The 16,907-nt window shown below is 35.4% G+C and overlaps 2 protein-coding genes across 2 annotated transcripts; one reads left to right on the forward strand and one right to left on the reverse strand.

Annotated features, from left to right (window-relative positions):
- Positions 1–2,308: 2,308 nt before the first annotated feature.
- LOC108991980 (equilibrative nucleotide transporter 3-like) lies at positions 2,309–10,454 on the forward strand. Its single transcript, XM_018966410.2, has 11 exons — positions 2,309–2,620; positions 3,093–3,168; positions 3,307–3,411; positions 4,150–4,305; positions 4,452–4,595; positions 4,719–4,824; positions 5,602–5,777; positions 5,864–6,024; positions 6,226–6,484; positions 6,580–6,683; positions 10,212–10,454. Exons 2-11 carry the CDS (start codon positions 3,127–3,129, stop codon positions 10,306–10,308), a joined length of 1,350 nt encoding a protein of 449 aa, XP_018821955.2. The 5' UTR covers positions 2,309–2,620; positions 3,093–3,126; the 3' UTR covers positions 10,309–10,454.
- Positions 7,311–9,857, reverse strand: LOC108979629 (uncharacterized GPI-anchored protein At4g28100-like). The gene is made up of 2 exons (XM_018950338.2): positions 8,615–9,857; positions 7,311–7,992 (listed from the first exon to the last, which is right to left on the reverse strand). The coding sequence occupies exons 1-2, from the start codon at positions 9,227–9,229 to the stop codon at positions 7,663–7,665; spliced, it is 945 nt and encodes a 314-aa protein (XP_018805883.1). The 5' UTR covers positions 9,230–9,857; the 3' UTR covers positions 7,311–7,662.
- Positions 10,455–16,907: the final 6,453 nt, after the last annotated feature.

Below are 16,907 nucleotides of genomic sequence, written 5' to 3' on the forward strand. Positions count from 1 at the left end.
AACTCCCGTTAAGCTCTCTCTCTCTCTCTCTCTCTCTCTCTCTCTCTCTCTCTCTCTCTCTCTCTCTCTCTCTGTGGCTCTGATCTTCCGATTTCGACAACTCCGATTCAGAATTCACTGCGAATTCGGACTTGACCTCCGACTTTGGTCAGAGTTGGGCATTTCGACTCCATCAGAGTCGGAGCCCAACCCTAACTTTAATCGTGTCGAGTCGAGCATATATAGATGATTAGGCCTTAATGACCCTAAGTCGGGTCGAGTATAGTTTAATTGGATATTCGTAATTTATTAATTGAGTGGATATCTTTTCACTATCAAGATTTTTTTTTTCTATCAAGTTAAGTTCGATTTCAAATTTAACCGAACAAGTTATCAAACAGACTAATTCATTTACAACCTTAACAACATCTTATGAGAATACAATAAGTTAAATTAGGTTGCATTTAGACATAGGGTTTTGCATGTATTGTAATAATAAAACGTTTCCTCCACCTTTGGTGAGGACCTTGCAATAAAAATGGAATAAGTAGATTTTCTTATAAAATAAGTATATTTAAAACAAAAATATTAAAAACCAAATGCATGCATGCCTGCATACAAGCTTTTCACGTGGTCTCAAGGCCCGAAACAAACAATAATAAATAATGGACAGTATTGGGAGAGTAGGCTCGGGCGTGTTTGGTGGTACCATTGAGCATATCCAAGGATAAAATCAATAAAAAAATTCTATTTATTATCTTCACATAACATATTATATATAATTTTTATTTTTTAATTTTTTAATTTTTTTACTAAATATGTAATATATGAATGATAAAAAAAATAATTCAATTGGTTTAAAAAAAATATAAAAATAAAAATAAATATGATGTGAGGTGTGTAAGAATGATGAATAGTAAAATTCTTTCATAGTGTTAGTGGGCCACCAGCGCTTACCACGCTAGTATAAATTTGTAGTTTTTTTATCATTTTATTGTAAGTATTTTTTTAACATTTTTAGCTATTAAGAATTTTTTTAAAAAAATATACAATTTCATTAATAATCACTTCATTTAATTAACCAATAAGTAAAATTAAATTAAATTAAAAAAATTAAAATATTCGAATGAAAATTTTAAACAGTAATATTGATGGGGTTAAATATTATTTTTTCATCTTTTTTTTTTCCCTTTGTATATCAGAGCAGTTAAGGCTCGACATGTCCTCAGCTCATATATATGCAAAACTCTCACGTCAATAGGTACATGCAAACTCACGACAGGTACTGGAAATTAAAAATATAAAACTAGAAATTAGAAATTAGAAAATTGCCTCTTTTATTTTCGTAGATAAAATAAGAGGAGTTAAAATTAAAATTAAAAGTTAAATAAAATATTATTAAAATATTTTTTTTTAATATTTTTTTTTTTAAATTTAAAAAAGTTGAATTGTTTATTTTATTTTATACGAGAATTTAAAAAAGCTGTAATGATTAAATTTGATGAGATGAATTCAGAGGAGTTATAAAAATAAACGAGACAAGAATTAAGTAGACATGGTGTTCATTATAACAGTTATTATATTTTCAAGTCAATCTTCAAAGCACATTATCAACGTCGCTTAAATAATAAGATTTGATTTATAGGATTTAAATTTTAAAATTTATCTTTTAAATTAAATTATGCCATCTAATTAAGCATTTTAGTATGCATACTCTTCACATGATTTGAGAATATAATTTTTTATTTTATAAAGGGACATAAAACATATTTAGTAAGTAACTTAGTGTCCTAATTAAATTATGTTTTCTAATGAGATAATGATTTTTATATCCTAGTACTTCTCTGTTTTCTCTAAATGAGGGACTCTACGGTCCACCTCCTGCGTGAAAGGGAAAAATATTAAACTAGCATGAATAAAAAAAAAAGAGAAAATAAAAAAAAATAAAATAGAAATGAGAAGTGATATCCAAAATAAATTATTTTCAATGAAATAGAAGTGATCGTCATCCAATTGGTCAACGCATGCCACTTAAAGATGGAAAATGAAAGGTAATTTATTATTTTTTATATTTATTTTTTTTAATTTTATTTAATAGTTAAAGAAGTGATTATTAATAAAATTATATATTTTTTAATTTTTTTTAATAATTAAGAATATTAAAAAAATATTTAAAATAAATAATAATAAAATAAATTTTTTTAAATATAATATAAATACTAAAAGAGTAATAAATCGGTTTCAAAGATATCATTACCTAGATTATTAAAAATGGAAATAAATAGAAAAAGATTCCTTTTCAAAAACAAATACTAATCAAATCGTGAGTCCCTTTCGAGGAAGTCGGAGGAACTCCAGAGGAATGACTACATTCGACCAAACACGGAAACTTTTGGATTTTAATTTTCCACCAAAGAAATTGCAGTAGCAACTGGAAATAGCCAGCGCTATAATTGTTGAAAATATATTTGCTTTTAGATCATCAAACCACAAGAAGTTCTTTTTCTTTTCTATTATTTCTAAAGTTTTCTTTTTTAGATTATCTACTGGTATATGAGTAGATAAAACAAAGCAATTCCAGATTCTCAGAAAAGGTACCAGAATCTCTCTTAGGCCATAAATACGCAGCCAGCTTCTAACTGTGAGTTCCACCTCTGGGTTTCAATTTTTGTCTTGTATGTGCTATTGGTTGTTTCATCTGATTGATGCTTCTTTGATTTCTATTTCTCATTCTAAAGAGTTGAGGTTCATTCATGTTGAATGACTGTAATTTTTCATGTTTGTGAACCGATCATGTATTTATCATATGATGAATGGGTTCTTGTTCTTTTTTTCTTTCTTAATTGATTATTGGTTTTGAAAATTGTAGTTCTGGGTGTTGGAAATATCTCCTTTTTTCCCCTTGCCATGAATTTCATCATGAATTGAAGACTACAAGGCAATTTAATTTGTAGCGTGGACGGATTTTTATTCAATTAGTTGGAATAATGCCCTGGAAATTCTGGAATAAGTCCTACTTAGCTACTGGGCCTGAGGTGGGATGGGGAAAAAAAGCCTTAAATAAAATGAACCAGTTCTTTAATAACTACTCGTTCACACATTGTCGGCATCAGCTGTAGGAGTTCGTTGAAAGGAAAGCATTCATTCATGGCAGCCCCTTATGAAAATGTGCCTCCTGCTAATCTAGAGGTTTGTTATAAAGCTTTCTTTTTGTTTTTGTATTTTTTTTAGCTTGTGATCAAGACTTTCGTTTTCTTTATTTGTCACTGCTGAAGTATGCTTGGTTATCTAAAGATTATTTTTATTTATATCTGCTTTCATTAACAGGGAAAGTATATGGCAATTATAGTATGCTGGCTTCTTGGAAACGGGTGCCTTGTTTCGTGGAACAGTATGCTTACTATTGGAGATTACTATTCTGACTTGTTCCCGGTATATGAAGTCTCTCTCAGGCTTTTAGTATGCTATTTCAGGTTTTGGAGTTATTATAATGGCTGTAGTTTTGTTAAGGCATGTGTTTCATGTCCAACTGGCCTGCAAAGCCACTCCTCTGAAAGGAAGCACTTGAAGAAGATATCTAACACTTATATGAAAACCTAAATTTAAGGTGTAATGGGTGATCTAACCTCATTGTTTTACTGATAAACGGCAAATAGGAATTGGTTGACCAGAGGTTGGTACCACTTAGCTCAGCAGCTTGTTCCCACCCTTTTTCCCGATCAATTCACGGAAATTGAAAATAAAGCACAGTTATTGATCCTGTCACTTGCAGAAATTTTGAGATTTTGAACCATTTACTGTGGAAACGTTTTACATATTCTTCTCTTCATTTTTCATTCAGCCGTGGCCTGTTAATTCCCATTTATCCTGATTTTTCTGATTGGTTTCCAAACTGCAATCTCTATGCCCTGAATTAGATTATAGGTTTTGTAACATATCATTTATGGTTTGGTAGGACCCATTTTGCCTCTATTAAGACTTGCTCTGGACTGTTTCCATCACATATCTTTTGCATCAATGTGCTAGATCTAGATTTGGTGAATTATAATATATATTTTTTACTCCATTCGTAAGACCTTTTCTGAATCTCAATTATAAGAATGTCAATAGTTGATTCTGTAGCAAAGGATTGCCTAAGTAATCAACCTTCTTTCTTTTCTTCTTTTGCAGAAATACCATTCTGCAAGGGTCTTGACTCTTGTATATCAGCCATTTGCCCTTGGAACACTTGCAATATTGGCATACCATGAGGCAAAAATCAATACTAGACGAAGGAACCTATTTGGCTATATCCTGTTTTTTATAAGCTCTTTTTTGGTTTTAGTTGTAAGTACAATTTGTTCTCCTCATCAAATATTTTCCTTCCTGAATTCTACCAGATCTGGTTACACATACCATTAATTTAGAAACAAATTATTAATCCTTTGAGATTGTGTTTTATTCCTTTCTTCTCTATCATTATTCTGCAATAGTTGGATTTAGCTACTTCTGGAAAAGGGGGACTTGGAACTTTTATTGGAATATGTGCCATTAGCGGTGCTTTTGGAGTTGCAGATGCTCATGTACAGGGAGGAATGGTTGGGGATCTCTCCTTCATGCGACCTGAATTCATTCAAGTCAGTATTCATGACCGTCATTATTACATAACATGTTCAACAGATTCTCAGCTGTTGAGACTTGAGAAACTTGTCATTAGTTTCTTTGTTTTACTGTTTCTTTTTCTTTTCCCTTTTTTTCAGTCTTTCCTTGCCGGCTTGGCTGCATCAGGGGCTCTAACCTCTGCTTTGAGGTTGATAACAAAAGCAGCTTTTGAAAGTACCAAGGATGGTCTTCGCAAGGGTGCACGTATGTTCAGATAGCTATTATTTCAGTTTCCTATATATAGAATTATAAGGAAAAAATCTCCCTGATGGTGCTATTGTTGAAAAATTAATGCTATGACAGCAGATTGGTGACTTCTGGAAATTATAGTTACAAATTTCCAATTGCATATTATGAGCCATATCATCAAATTCCTATTATTTTTGTTTCTTTCAAGGATTCACTTGTTCATCTTAAGTTGTTAACTATAGTTGGATTAATTTGAGATCCTTATCCACTATGAGCTTCTAGCTCTTAATTTGTAGGTTTGTCCAACTCATTTCAAGTTTGTTTTGGACACGAGTAACTTGAGACTCATTGTTGACTGCATAAAACTTTCATTGTCCAGTAATATTTATACAAGAGTGACAGAGGACATTGACGAGTAATTTTTGTTTGAACGTTATTTATTGTATCACCTGATTATACAAAAGGTCCTAGAAAAACCTGTTCTTTCAGTTTCTGCGTTTCTATTACTTCCATTTATTCTGGTTCTTCTCAACTTCAATAGTCATCCTTCAGGGAATGGTGGACTTTAGGTGCATGCTATGATTGGATTGGTGTGTAATTGATTAAGTCCATCTTTCTTAAAACAACTGTGTGTTTAATCTTCTTCTTGATGCTAAGAAATCATTACATGTTGAAATATTTGAATGCTATTTTCCATTTTTTCTTGGTAAACTATCATAATAGACAGACAAGCATACTCTTGGGCTTTCTGAAAAGATGTTTCTAAAAATTATATTTTATGCTCCAATGCAGTTTTGTTCTTTGCCATTTCCACCTTTTTCGAGCTTCTTTGTGTTCTTCTCTATGCATTTGCCTTTCCGAAACTTGCAATTGTGAAGTATTACCGTTCAAAGGCAGCCTCAGAAGGATCAAAAACCGTTACAGCTGACCTTGCTGCTGGCGGCATCCAAACCTTACCACAACAAGAGGCATGTCTTTCTCTCTCTAATAGCATGCAATAAATTTCCCTATTATTCATCAAGTCAATCATTTGTGAGACACTGGAATTTTGCAGGCTGAGGAAGACCCAAAACAACTTGAGCGGCTAAGCAACAAAGAATTGTTATTTCAGAACATTGATTATGCACTTGATATGTTTCTGATATATGTTCTGACACTATCTATTTTCCCTGGATTCTTATCTGAAGATACTGGATCTCACAGCTTAGGTGCATGGTATGTGCATATCAAATAATACTTCATTGTTTTAGTGCCATGTTAATCACTTATGCACATCAATAATTTATCATGTCCATCTCGCTGTCCCGCAATGACCAATTAGAGAATTGAAGGACAAGGTCTCTCACAGTATGTTTGTGTGTACGTGTGCGTGCTCATGTTTTAGTGTGATATTCTGATAAGTGGTTAAATTTTCAGGTATGCTCTTGTTTTGATTGCAATGTATAATGCATGGGATCTTATTGGAAGATACATTCCACTCTTGAAATTCCTGAAGTTGGAATCACGGAAAGGTCTCATGATAGCAATTCTCTCTCGGTTTTTACTCATCCCAGCATTCTATTTCACGGCCAAGTATGGTGACCAAGGATGGATGATACTGCTCACATCCTTCTTGGGGTTAACGAATGGTTACCTCACTGTCTGTGTCCTTACTTCTGCGCCAAAAGGTTACAAGGTTAGTTTGCCAAAAGCTACTCATTATCGGCTTTTTATAAAGGCCAAGAACGTTTATAAGAAAACTTAAATGTGTTTCTTCTAATCCTCTCGTAGGGACCGGAGCAGAATGCCTTGGGAAACCTTTTGGTTTTGTTTCTTCTAGGAGGTATTTTTGCAGGGGTGACACTCGACTGGCTGTGGCTAATAGGCAAAGGCTGGTGAGTGCTTATCTTCTTATTTTAGATAGTCGAGGAAAACTATATTTAAATTCACGTCTAGGCTTTACTTGTAAATTGAAATGTTATGTACAGCTTTCTTTAGGGAACTCATTGATAATTACTCGATTGATTCTTCATCTTATTAGCATCCGAGTGTCAAATAAATTTGAAGGATGAATGTTCTTTGCCCCCATCAAACTTATGTCCTATTTCCATATGCAAATTAGTGGTGTGGTCCGGCCCAAAGATTAGACATTGGTCAATTTGCAGCAAACATTCAACCTCAATTCTCTCCCCACAAACACGTGAAATTAGAGAATATTGTACCCCTCGAGTCTATACACGTCAACTCTCTGGCTTTTTATTTCCAAGTTTTTTAAATTCACGCTTTGAAATTGTAGCCCAAAATTATCAAATACACACAGCAACGCGACCAACATACTGAGTCATAGGGAGATGGTCCTGTTGCCTCGTGAGTCGGTTTTCTCGACGGCTTCCCCCACTTTTGTTAATCCAATCCGCGCAATCTAAGCTGATTTCTCTGGCTTTAACCCTGTTTGACACTCTTTAAGTTTATCATTTTCCATTTACTCATAACAAATTCATATTCAGTAGAGAGGCAACTCATTAAACATGGCTCTTTGAATATGTGCCATAAAAATATGGCAATAAGATTTGATGTAACACTATGAATATAAATTTAGCAAAATTAAAACAACAACCCATCCCTCCTCCCTCAATACCATACCATACCATACCATACGCCACGTTACTACATCTACACGTCAATCAAGTCTCGGTACGGGCTGACATTTACAGTGGGCAAAAAAGACAAAAACATCCCCGGTAGCCCATTTGTCTACTAGCTTCACGTGACCCGACACAACATAAGACACCCAAAAAATTTCCAGTGAGAGAGAGAGAGAAGATGGCCACGCCACGGACGGACGCCACCTTTTCTTTTTTATTTATTTATTTTTTACACGAACAGGAAAACCCAAATGATTAGTGGCAAAACGGGAAACCGAAGTATGGACGGCGACGACGAGGACTGGGCTTTCTGGAACTGCAAGGAATCCACGGCGAGTGGCATGTTCTCCTGATCGGGGCTGCACGTGGACTCGTGCGGCGGATGCGCACTGTACATTATGGCCCGTAACACGGCCGAGACCGTAGGAATGTAGGCCGTTTTGTTGCGCGCTAACAGCCAAGTCAGCCCCATGAGCTGGCAGTCCCTGTTGAACATCTTGCTCGCCCTTTCGCTAGTGGCCTTGTCACCTCCCGTCCCGTTTTTGTATCCACCCCTGAGCTGTAATTATGGACAGTACAGTATGGGCATTTCAGTCATATTACATTCCAAATAAAAAATAAATAAAAAGGTTAGGTAAAAAGGAAACAACGATGCAAAACATGGAGTCGTTTTCAAAGGGGTCTACCGAAACGACTTTGGTTGTTTTAGAAAACGGCAGGACGAACAACTCCAACTCATCTCTACTTTCAGACACTTCCACACCATCGTGTTCATGTGCCATCATCACCAGGTTTAAATCCATATATATTTATATATATTCATTACACTTTGTCAATCGAAAAAGGCATCTCAATCATGGTTGGTTTTAGAAAGAAAATGGGATTGAATCCAATTACTTATTTTTTACTATCAACTTAAATCAGACAAGTCTCCCTGTTTCATAGAAGAAAATGTGTAGGCTCGGACAAATATATAAAATTTATTATCACACGAAGATGCTTGGAGCTCAACCAAAACTATCGAGTCAGTTCGCAAGACTAATACCAAAAACCCCAGAACCCAATCTAGATTTCCATACGTCAACACGCACACAAAACCAGAGCTAAGCAGATCGGTATATTATCACATCATTTACATAAATTAAACGGTTATATAGTTATATGAATTGAGGGAAACTAACCTTTTGAAGGGCACCAAGGCACTTGGTGCAACCAGAATAAGAAGAATTCCGGCAATTCTTCTCCAAATTCCTGACGGAAACCGTCGGAGTGGCATTGTGAAACCCAGTAACGTTGAAAGCCGCGGGACAGCTCAGCGAGCTAATCTGGTGTAACCGAATCCCACAGAAGCAAAGGATGGCGTCACAGCTCGCGTTCGGCTGTGGAATCCGAATGCCCCGGCTCAACAGCGAGCTTTGCAGTGTGTTCACACACCTCTGCGCGTCGTCCGGCATCATCGGGAGGTCTTCTTCCGCCGCGGGAGCCGGAGCCGATGACACCTGCAGAGCCGACCTGGCGTGAGCAGCGAAGAGCCACGCGGCCAAAACGGGGCAGCAACGGCTTCGGTCGAGGTTCTTACCGCAGGCCTCGCTCACGCCGCCGAAGAGCTCGCTTGAGAGGTCGAGCCGGCAGGTCTGGGTCTGAGTCTGAACCGGGTAGGCCGGGACGGAGTACTCGCCCGGGTTCAACGGCTGGTCATGGCCATTAGCCGGTTCAGAAAGTAAACCGGCACGAGCGTTGTAAACCATAAACCACAAACAAATAAAAGACCGAAAGATGATCGTAAGAGAGAACATCTTAAGCAGTAGCTATGGACTTTCTGGGTTGTAGTTTTAGGCGTTGAGAGACTCAATATGGATGGCGAGGGCTTCGTGGGTCTGTTTGGGAAACGAGAAAATATGATTGAGTGGAAAGTTCTCTCTTTTTTTTTTTTTTTTGGAGTCACGATTGTGTGGAAAGTTTTGTTGAGGGGTAAAGGGATGGAAAAGGAAGAAAATCACTTGGGAAGTTGGAAAAAGAGGGAAAGAGAGGTGGGACTTGGGATTTAAAGGGGAGAGCTTTGAACTATGAATCTGCTTTATAAAGGAGCTAGACCACTTTATGTTTCTCGGAAAATATGGGATGATATAAAGAGGAAAAGGAAAGATTCAGGAGAGATTCAAAGATGGTGGCATTTGTAAGAGGATGAAGATTGAGGAGTAAAACTTTTTGTCACTTATCGAGGCTCCCAAGATACAATCTCCTCCTCTTATTCAAAAGCTCTGTGTTAGAGAAACCTAAAGAAGTAAACGAAAATTGTTAGAAGGGTCTCTCTCTGTCTCTCTCTCTGGGCCTATGGCTGGTCTGTACGAGTAGTGTGATATATAAGGGGAGGTTGAAAATCCACATGAAAAAGGAGGGTAGGTTCAGATATCTCTCTCGGGTTATGGGTACCGGCTCAGAGGCTCAAAGGGTCACGAAGTAGACAAAGCACTCATTAAATTATGTTATCATATTATTTTGTTTTTATAATTTTGGAATATCTTCGTGAGTTTTTAAAAGGATCAAAAGAGAAAAGAGATGTGAGGCAGTGAGGGAGGGGTCCATGAGGAACAGAAAGAGATTCGTTTGGTAGAGAGAGAGAGGATTATAGAGACGAAGGAGAGGGATAGTCGAGGAGGCGTTTGATAAGAAAGGCTGTCTGAAATTTGGCAGCTTGTGGTGTCCTTTTCTTTTTCATTCCCTACCTATTTCAGAGTTTGATGTGAAAGCCCTCTCTTTTTTGGTGTGTGATTGCAGGACTCTGTTTGTTTGGCCGAGTGCTTGCCCTATTCTCCTCTCACCACTTACTGCACACCTCGTCACGTGGATTTGTAGTCTTTTGGTGTGTAAATGAACATTAATCTAATCTTTTCTTTTGAAAAGAATGGCATGTTGATCAAATGGTACCTGCTAAAGCACAATCGACCAGGAAAACAAAACGAAAGGAATGGGCTAAACAGCAAGGAACTTTAATTGGGATAGCCTTCATATGGTTACCAATGTTGTACCAAGAAAACAGAAGTTTTTTTTTTTTTTATTTTTTTATTATTATTCAAACTTGGGTGGATCAGACTCCTTACATTATTGCATGTTCACATGTAACAAGTCTTGAGTTATGCTTATTAAACAAAAAGACAAGTCTCGAGTTAACAAGGAAATCTAACAACAGTTCGCACGATAATCTCTCTGTAGATCCACTTGCATGGGACCTTGACCTTGATCGAAACATAGATAAATATGAAAAACTGAAATTAAATGTTAAATATTAAAACAGTTAATGTGACTTACTATTTGACCTATTTATATCCTTATACTCAAATTTTGAAAATTTCTCCCTTTTGAATTTTAATAATTTTGATATTTAAGTCAAAATGTTGTCAATGAAAAATTCTATACTTCACATTATCATCTTATTTTTATTTCATTATGTAATATGTGGCACATTTGTCACTATTAAATGATCTTTCATTAGATGATCATCTAATTATAATAAATGTGTCACATTTACATAGTGGGATGAGAGTGTAGTGTATAGTATTACTCGTTTTACTAAATACACTCGTTTTAAAATTACAAAAATCATCTAAGAAAAGGTAAAGAGGCTGAGCGCTACGTCGTGCCACCCTTGTTAACTCTTTAATAGTAAAGTTTACAAATCCTCATGTACAGTAAAATTCTAATCTTTAACAACCGGAGTTAATATATAAGTAATTGAAATACAAACAAAAGAAACGTAGGTTGAATTAAAGAATTTTAATTTGTTTTTTCAAAGCAATGATGATTTAAAATCCAAATTTTTTAAATAGTTTAAAAGGTAGTTTGGCTTTAGTGAAAATCCAAATCTAATATGTATGTGATCATTTGGATTTTAAAGACCGAAACCGATGATCAGTACTAGCCCCCATGTACAGACGATTTCTCACACGACAAATCAACCATGTCAGCGCCTAATGTCTGCTCTGAGACACGACGACTCACCTCCAATGATAAGCACCCAAGTGCCATGATGCCAATGGCGTGTAGGAAGGATTGCCTTTGTTTAGTTCATCCTCTTTTTGTATGTTCCAGCTCGTGTATATATGGACTTGAATCTTGTTACCAGCAATTTTTGGTTGCTAGTGAAGATAATTTAAGATGTTCTTGAAGCCTGCTCATGTAATATTAATTTCACCATAAATCACAGTACTATCTGCTTTTACTATCACAACATATATACTTTGATGTAGTGCATGTATAAAAACAGGAAGATTGAGCCTATAATGGTCACGATCGACCGTATAACGATAAAGCAATGCAGGTGGGTTCCCCTTCCCCAAGTACTCATCTTTACCAAGGGCACTCGTGCTGCTGATGAGTGATGATGTATGTGTATAGAAGTATATAATATGATCATTTGTGTTGGGGGCCAGGAGAGGAGTCTAAAAAGAGATGAATCATTAGCTTAAAAGATACAATTAATAAATAAAAAAGAAGAAACATTAGCTGTAGGAAAGTGGTCATGAAAAGATCAAAAGAGTCAGCTCCTGTTCCTGCATATACAGAGCACTCAACTGTTATATATATATATATATAACATATATGGTCCATTAATATAACATACATATGTATGTATATATGTATGTTATATATACATACAACGTTACTGATCATATTTCATATATGTTATACCATATTGTTATTGTAACATTAATTCTTGGATGTATAACTGAATTGTCTCTGATCTCACTTATGCTATGTTCAATAAAAAAATTAATTATCTTGATCAAATTAAGCACACCGACAGAATAAAATAGTAATCAATCCAACTGCAAAAAGCAATTAATTTAGAATAAAGAAATGAAAATGAAAAGCATGAAACGGGGCCGGGCCGGAAAGTCGGTAGCTAGCTGCCTCGGAATGGTATGGCATCCTAGGGGTGCAACATTTTCTGTGTGACACTCTTTGAGCAGCCGTATCTGCATGACTTAAGCGTGTGGTTACTGCCTAAACAGTCAGCTTTACAACCGGAGTTGTACTCATGTGCACGACAACCAAATAAACAGTATTATTGTTTTTATTTAACGTCCTCGCTAGTAGTGTTGCTTCTTTGCATATTCCCTTCTCATAGAGGACAAATATTTGCAGCAAACCCTATTGGGTTCCATCATAGAAGAAAGAGAGTAAGACACAAAATGAAAAGAATAGTCGCATATATATATATATATAGAGAGAGAGAGAGAGAGAGAGAGAGAGAGAGAGGTACTGGTTTGAGGACAAACGAAAAGCCCCCAACAAAGGAAAATAATTCAAACAAATACTCAGCTTTGCAGAAACTTTCTACTTTTTGTTATCTATTATTTGTGTCTTTGGGATTTGGGTTGGGTCTCTATGTTTGAATAAAGCCATTGATAAAGAATTAAAGGGCACGGTTCGTTTTTTATTTTTCTTTTTTAAAATGTTGGATCTTACTTTTAGAATTCTGTGGATCAAGGATTATGTTTTAATATAGTTGGATTATGTCTAAGGTTGAAAAAGAGACGTTTCAGCAAAGTCTAGTACTACTTGGGACCAAGAAAAAAAGAAGAAAAGCGAAGAAGTGTTTGGGGATTGATCGCAGAAAAAGTGAAGGATAGGGAAAAGGAGTAATGATGGTGCTGCAAATCGGGATGACGGACCCATATATACATTATATGATCGATAGTCGTACGGTTGCCGGTGAGTCCCATACGAGATGGCATGCACGATGCAACGGTGCATGGGCCTCTTTGCTTTCTCCATCTGCTTCTAATTTGTCTGACATTTCGGCTGACCAAAGTTGCACCTTGAAGAGACCCATTATCATCCAAAAACACTCATCATCGAGTAAGAAATGGAAAATTAACAAAATTGAAATATAAATTTTATAACAATTGGACATGGGAATTATACGATGAAAAGCAATCCAAATTAGCTAGCTAATACGGTGCCATATATATAATCAACTAATTGGTTGATAGCAAGTGTTATGTGTGATGCAAAGAAAATTAAGAATAATAATTATAAAAAAGTACTGTTACATCCACAAACGAATTATACAAAAGTAATATCACAAATTGATGTTGCTTTATCTGGTCCGTTAAATTTACTTTACAATAAAAGTAACTTTATAATCTGACGAATCACATCAAGTCATATCAGTTTGTGAAGTTGTTTTGTATAATCAATTTGTGGATAGAGTATTTCTCATTATAAAAAGATAGTATGATGGCCTCTGTTGCTATCTCTAAGTTATTCCTATTCATCATGGGCGCTTGTACCACACTCATAAGATCATTGGTGAATGCCAGAGATAATAAATTAAGAAAGTGATATAATTATAAAGTGATTATATAAAACTAATTACATAAACTGATATGATTTCATGTGATCTACCAGATTTACTTTATAGTAAAAATAATTTTACAATCTGAAAAATCATGCGAGCCACATTAGTTTGTAGGACTACTTTTATGAATCTTTTTGTGCCGAGAATATGTCTAATAAATTAAATTGGTGGAATACAACACGCATAAAGAAGATGTTAGTGGGGTGCGCGGTAGGGGAGGGCAATGGGGCCTCACCCCCCGCTACCACACCTCGCCTCCGCCATGGCTGGGCGGTGCCCTTGTTAATCAGATGCGGGTGGCGGGACAATTCACCAGCATCCAGCTAGGGGATGGACCAGGCGTGGCCCCGCTCCACATATCCCCCGCCCTGTAGGATATAAGGTTATATATATAAAAAAACCTTATACATTAAGCAAAACAACATCGTTTTGTTAATACGTAAATTCACTTCCTACTCCACTCCTCTCTCTCTCTCTCTCTCTCTCTCTCACGACCCATGGCTCTATGTCTCTCTCACTTGTCTCTATTGTCTGAAGTCGTTGTCTTCGCCTCATGCCAACGCCCTCGTTAAGTCCGTTTCTCTCCTACGATCTCACCAGATGTAAGTATCCTAACAACCCATTAACTTTTAATTCTTGGATTAGAATATGGAGGATGGGATTCATAAAAGCATTTGGAGGATGAGGTTGTGATTTGTGTCCTGTGGAAATGTCCTAAACTAGTTAGGGGTTCAGATTGAACCCCAATATGTATTGGGGTTTCAATTTTGAAATCCCTTAAATTAATTTAGGGTTTCAAACTGTTAGATGTTTCAATTTTCTAATTTAATTAAGCGATCTGTTTTAGGAGTTTCAATATCGAAACCCCTTGATGTTCATTGTTCATGACTGTATGTATGATTTTATGAAATTGTGTTGTGATTTTTGCATCATGCCATCATGTACGTCAAGTTTGTGTCAATCAACGAGAATGCACAGTGAGGCAAATCCAACCACTAGCCTTAGTGATAGCTCTGTTGACCCTACTAATCCCCCTACTACTACCCTAACCCTTTGACCCTAGACCCATCCCTACCCATGATAGTAACGGTTGATTTTTTTTTTTTTATATGTATATATCATTATATTATTTGTAGTTCTAATATTTTTTTCAATTAATGTTTCAGGTTTTATAATCTCATGTCTCACTTACCCACCACCTCCAAATCTCAATCTTAGGACTCAAACTCAAAGTCAACCCAATCTTGTTTGTCAAATTGTCAGATACAATTTCTTATTTTGTAATATGATTGATTTCAATTTTTTGACAATTTGTAATATTTTTAGATTAATTTGTAACAGTCTTAGATTAATTTGTATTGTACTAGCTTAGAATACTTAGATTTTTATGTTTTAAACTTTAAACAACCTTTGTTTAATTTTATGTTATATATGTAAATTGTAAAATATAATTTTTCCTTTTATTAAGACTTATTTTTTAAGAATCTGCATTCAAAATGGCCTAGAAAGATGTTTTGGACCCAGTGGACCCTAGGCCCATTTACCTTGGATGGGGGGCGGATGGACCAATGATCCAAATCTGCCTCTTGTCACCCAGACTAGGGGCTTCACTCTCAAGGCGCGAGCCTAGATCTCTAGTGGCTCCCCCTGCCAGGGCGAGGGAGCAGTGCGGGATGCCAGCTCGTGGGGTGCGGATAGCAACCCTAGTGCATTGCGGGGCACAATTGGAAGTTAGGGTTACACTCGTTTGGAAATTAGGAAATCAAAATGAAGGACAAAAGTTGAAAGGACAATCAAATGTTAGGAGAAGGGAATGAAGGAATTGTGGCTTCTCACAAAGAGATCATGATAACTTTAAGAGATAAACCAGTAGCGGAACCATAAATTGATTGTAGGGAGAGCCGAACAAAGCTAAAATTATAATAAAATATTTTTTATACTATTTTTTAGTCAAAATAATTTATAAGATCAAAATAATTTTGTAGAGGGGCCCAAAATAATTTTTTAGAGAGGGAATCAACACAATATGAAATAATATAATCTTATTAAATCATACAAAACTAAAATATATTAATTTTTTTTTCAAACTTTGGGGGGGAACATGGCCCCCCGCCCCTATGTAGGTCCGTCACTAAGAGAAACATTTTCCAATTAAACCAGTTTTTTATAATAGTTGTGAAAATAGTGATGAATATATATAACAAGATTATATATATATATATATATATACATATACTGTTTACAAAGTTGAATATTTGCAGCTTGGATTAAACCGTCACAAATTACATGCTATACTAAAATCCAATCAAGAGACTCATCATTGTTTATTCCCACTGTATATATAATCATCATCAGCCTTATCCTTATATATCACGAGATTCGATGGCTTTGACTAACGGAATAGTTTAGCAATTAAGAATTAATCATCAAATCGTGAAATTAACAATTAACTCCCGTGAACTAATGGTAATAATCATGCATTGTAGAACAGCTGGTGATCTCTTGTGTAATTAGGGCGAACCTAGAGAAAGGGGCACCCCTCTCTCTAATCCCCATCCTCAGTTTAAAAAATCATGAAACTTAATATTTATATAATCCTTTCCAAAAATCTTAAAATAGTCTCTTAACTAGGAAATAATGAGTTATTTTATTCTTAAATTCGTGTGTAGAGCATATTATGTAACTCATATATATAAATGACAAGATTTGATTTGTAAAATTTAAATTTTAAAATTTATCTTTTAAATTAAATAATGTCATGTATGCACTTTACAATGTGTATTATATACATTGACTTGAGAATATAATTTTTCGTAAATAATATACATAAAAAATTAAAAATCTCTTAAGAATTTCAATCTTTTTGGCGCCAAAATTTCTATTGCTATAAAAGTGACATTATATGTCCCTAAACTGAAAATATATATTGATAATTGTTTTTATATGTTCAATTATGCACGTCACATTTTTCATTATTGATGCAGGAGGATCCGTATTAGATGATACTTAGCTATTAGATTGCATGTTGATGGTGTTGAACTATCTTCAGACAGTAGATAAACTCAAGTATCGTAGGAAATATTGATTTTTCCTTGATTTGGGACAATTTT

This window comes from Juglans regia, chromosome 1 (assembly GCF_001411555.2).
Source record: "Juglans regia cultivar Chandler chromosome 1, Walnut 2.0, whole genome shotgun sequence".
Lineage (NCBI taxonomy): Eukaryota > Viridiplantae > Streptophyta > Magnoliopsida > Fagales > Juglandaceae > Juglans > Juglans regia.

What these genes read in the sequence shown, in the direction of transcription:
- LOC108979629 (XM_018950338.2), bottom strand. Translation starts at nt 9,229, where the DNA reads ATGTTCTCTCTTACGATCATCTTTCGGTCTTTTATTTGTTTGTGGTTT. An exon ending in GCCTTGGTGCCCTTCAAAAG is followed by an intron (nt 7,993 to 8,614) that starts GTTAGTTTCCCT and finishes CCATAATTACAG; the next exon opens with CTCAGGGGTGGATACAAAAA.
- LOC108991980 (XM_018966410.2), top strand. Translation starts at nt 3,127, where the DNA reads ATGGCAGCCCCTTATGAAAATGTGCCTCCTGCTAATCTAGAG. An exon ending in TGCCTCCTGCTAATCTAGAG is followed by an intron (nt 3,169 to 3,306) that starts GTTTGTTATAAA and finishes TTTCATTAACAG; the next exon opens with GGAAAGTATATGGCAATTAT. An exon ending in CTGCGCCAAAAGGTTACAAG is followed by an intron (nt 6,485 to 6,579) that starts GTTAGTTTGCCA and finishes ATCCTCTCGTAG; the next exon opens with GGACCGGAGCAGAATGCCTT.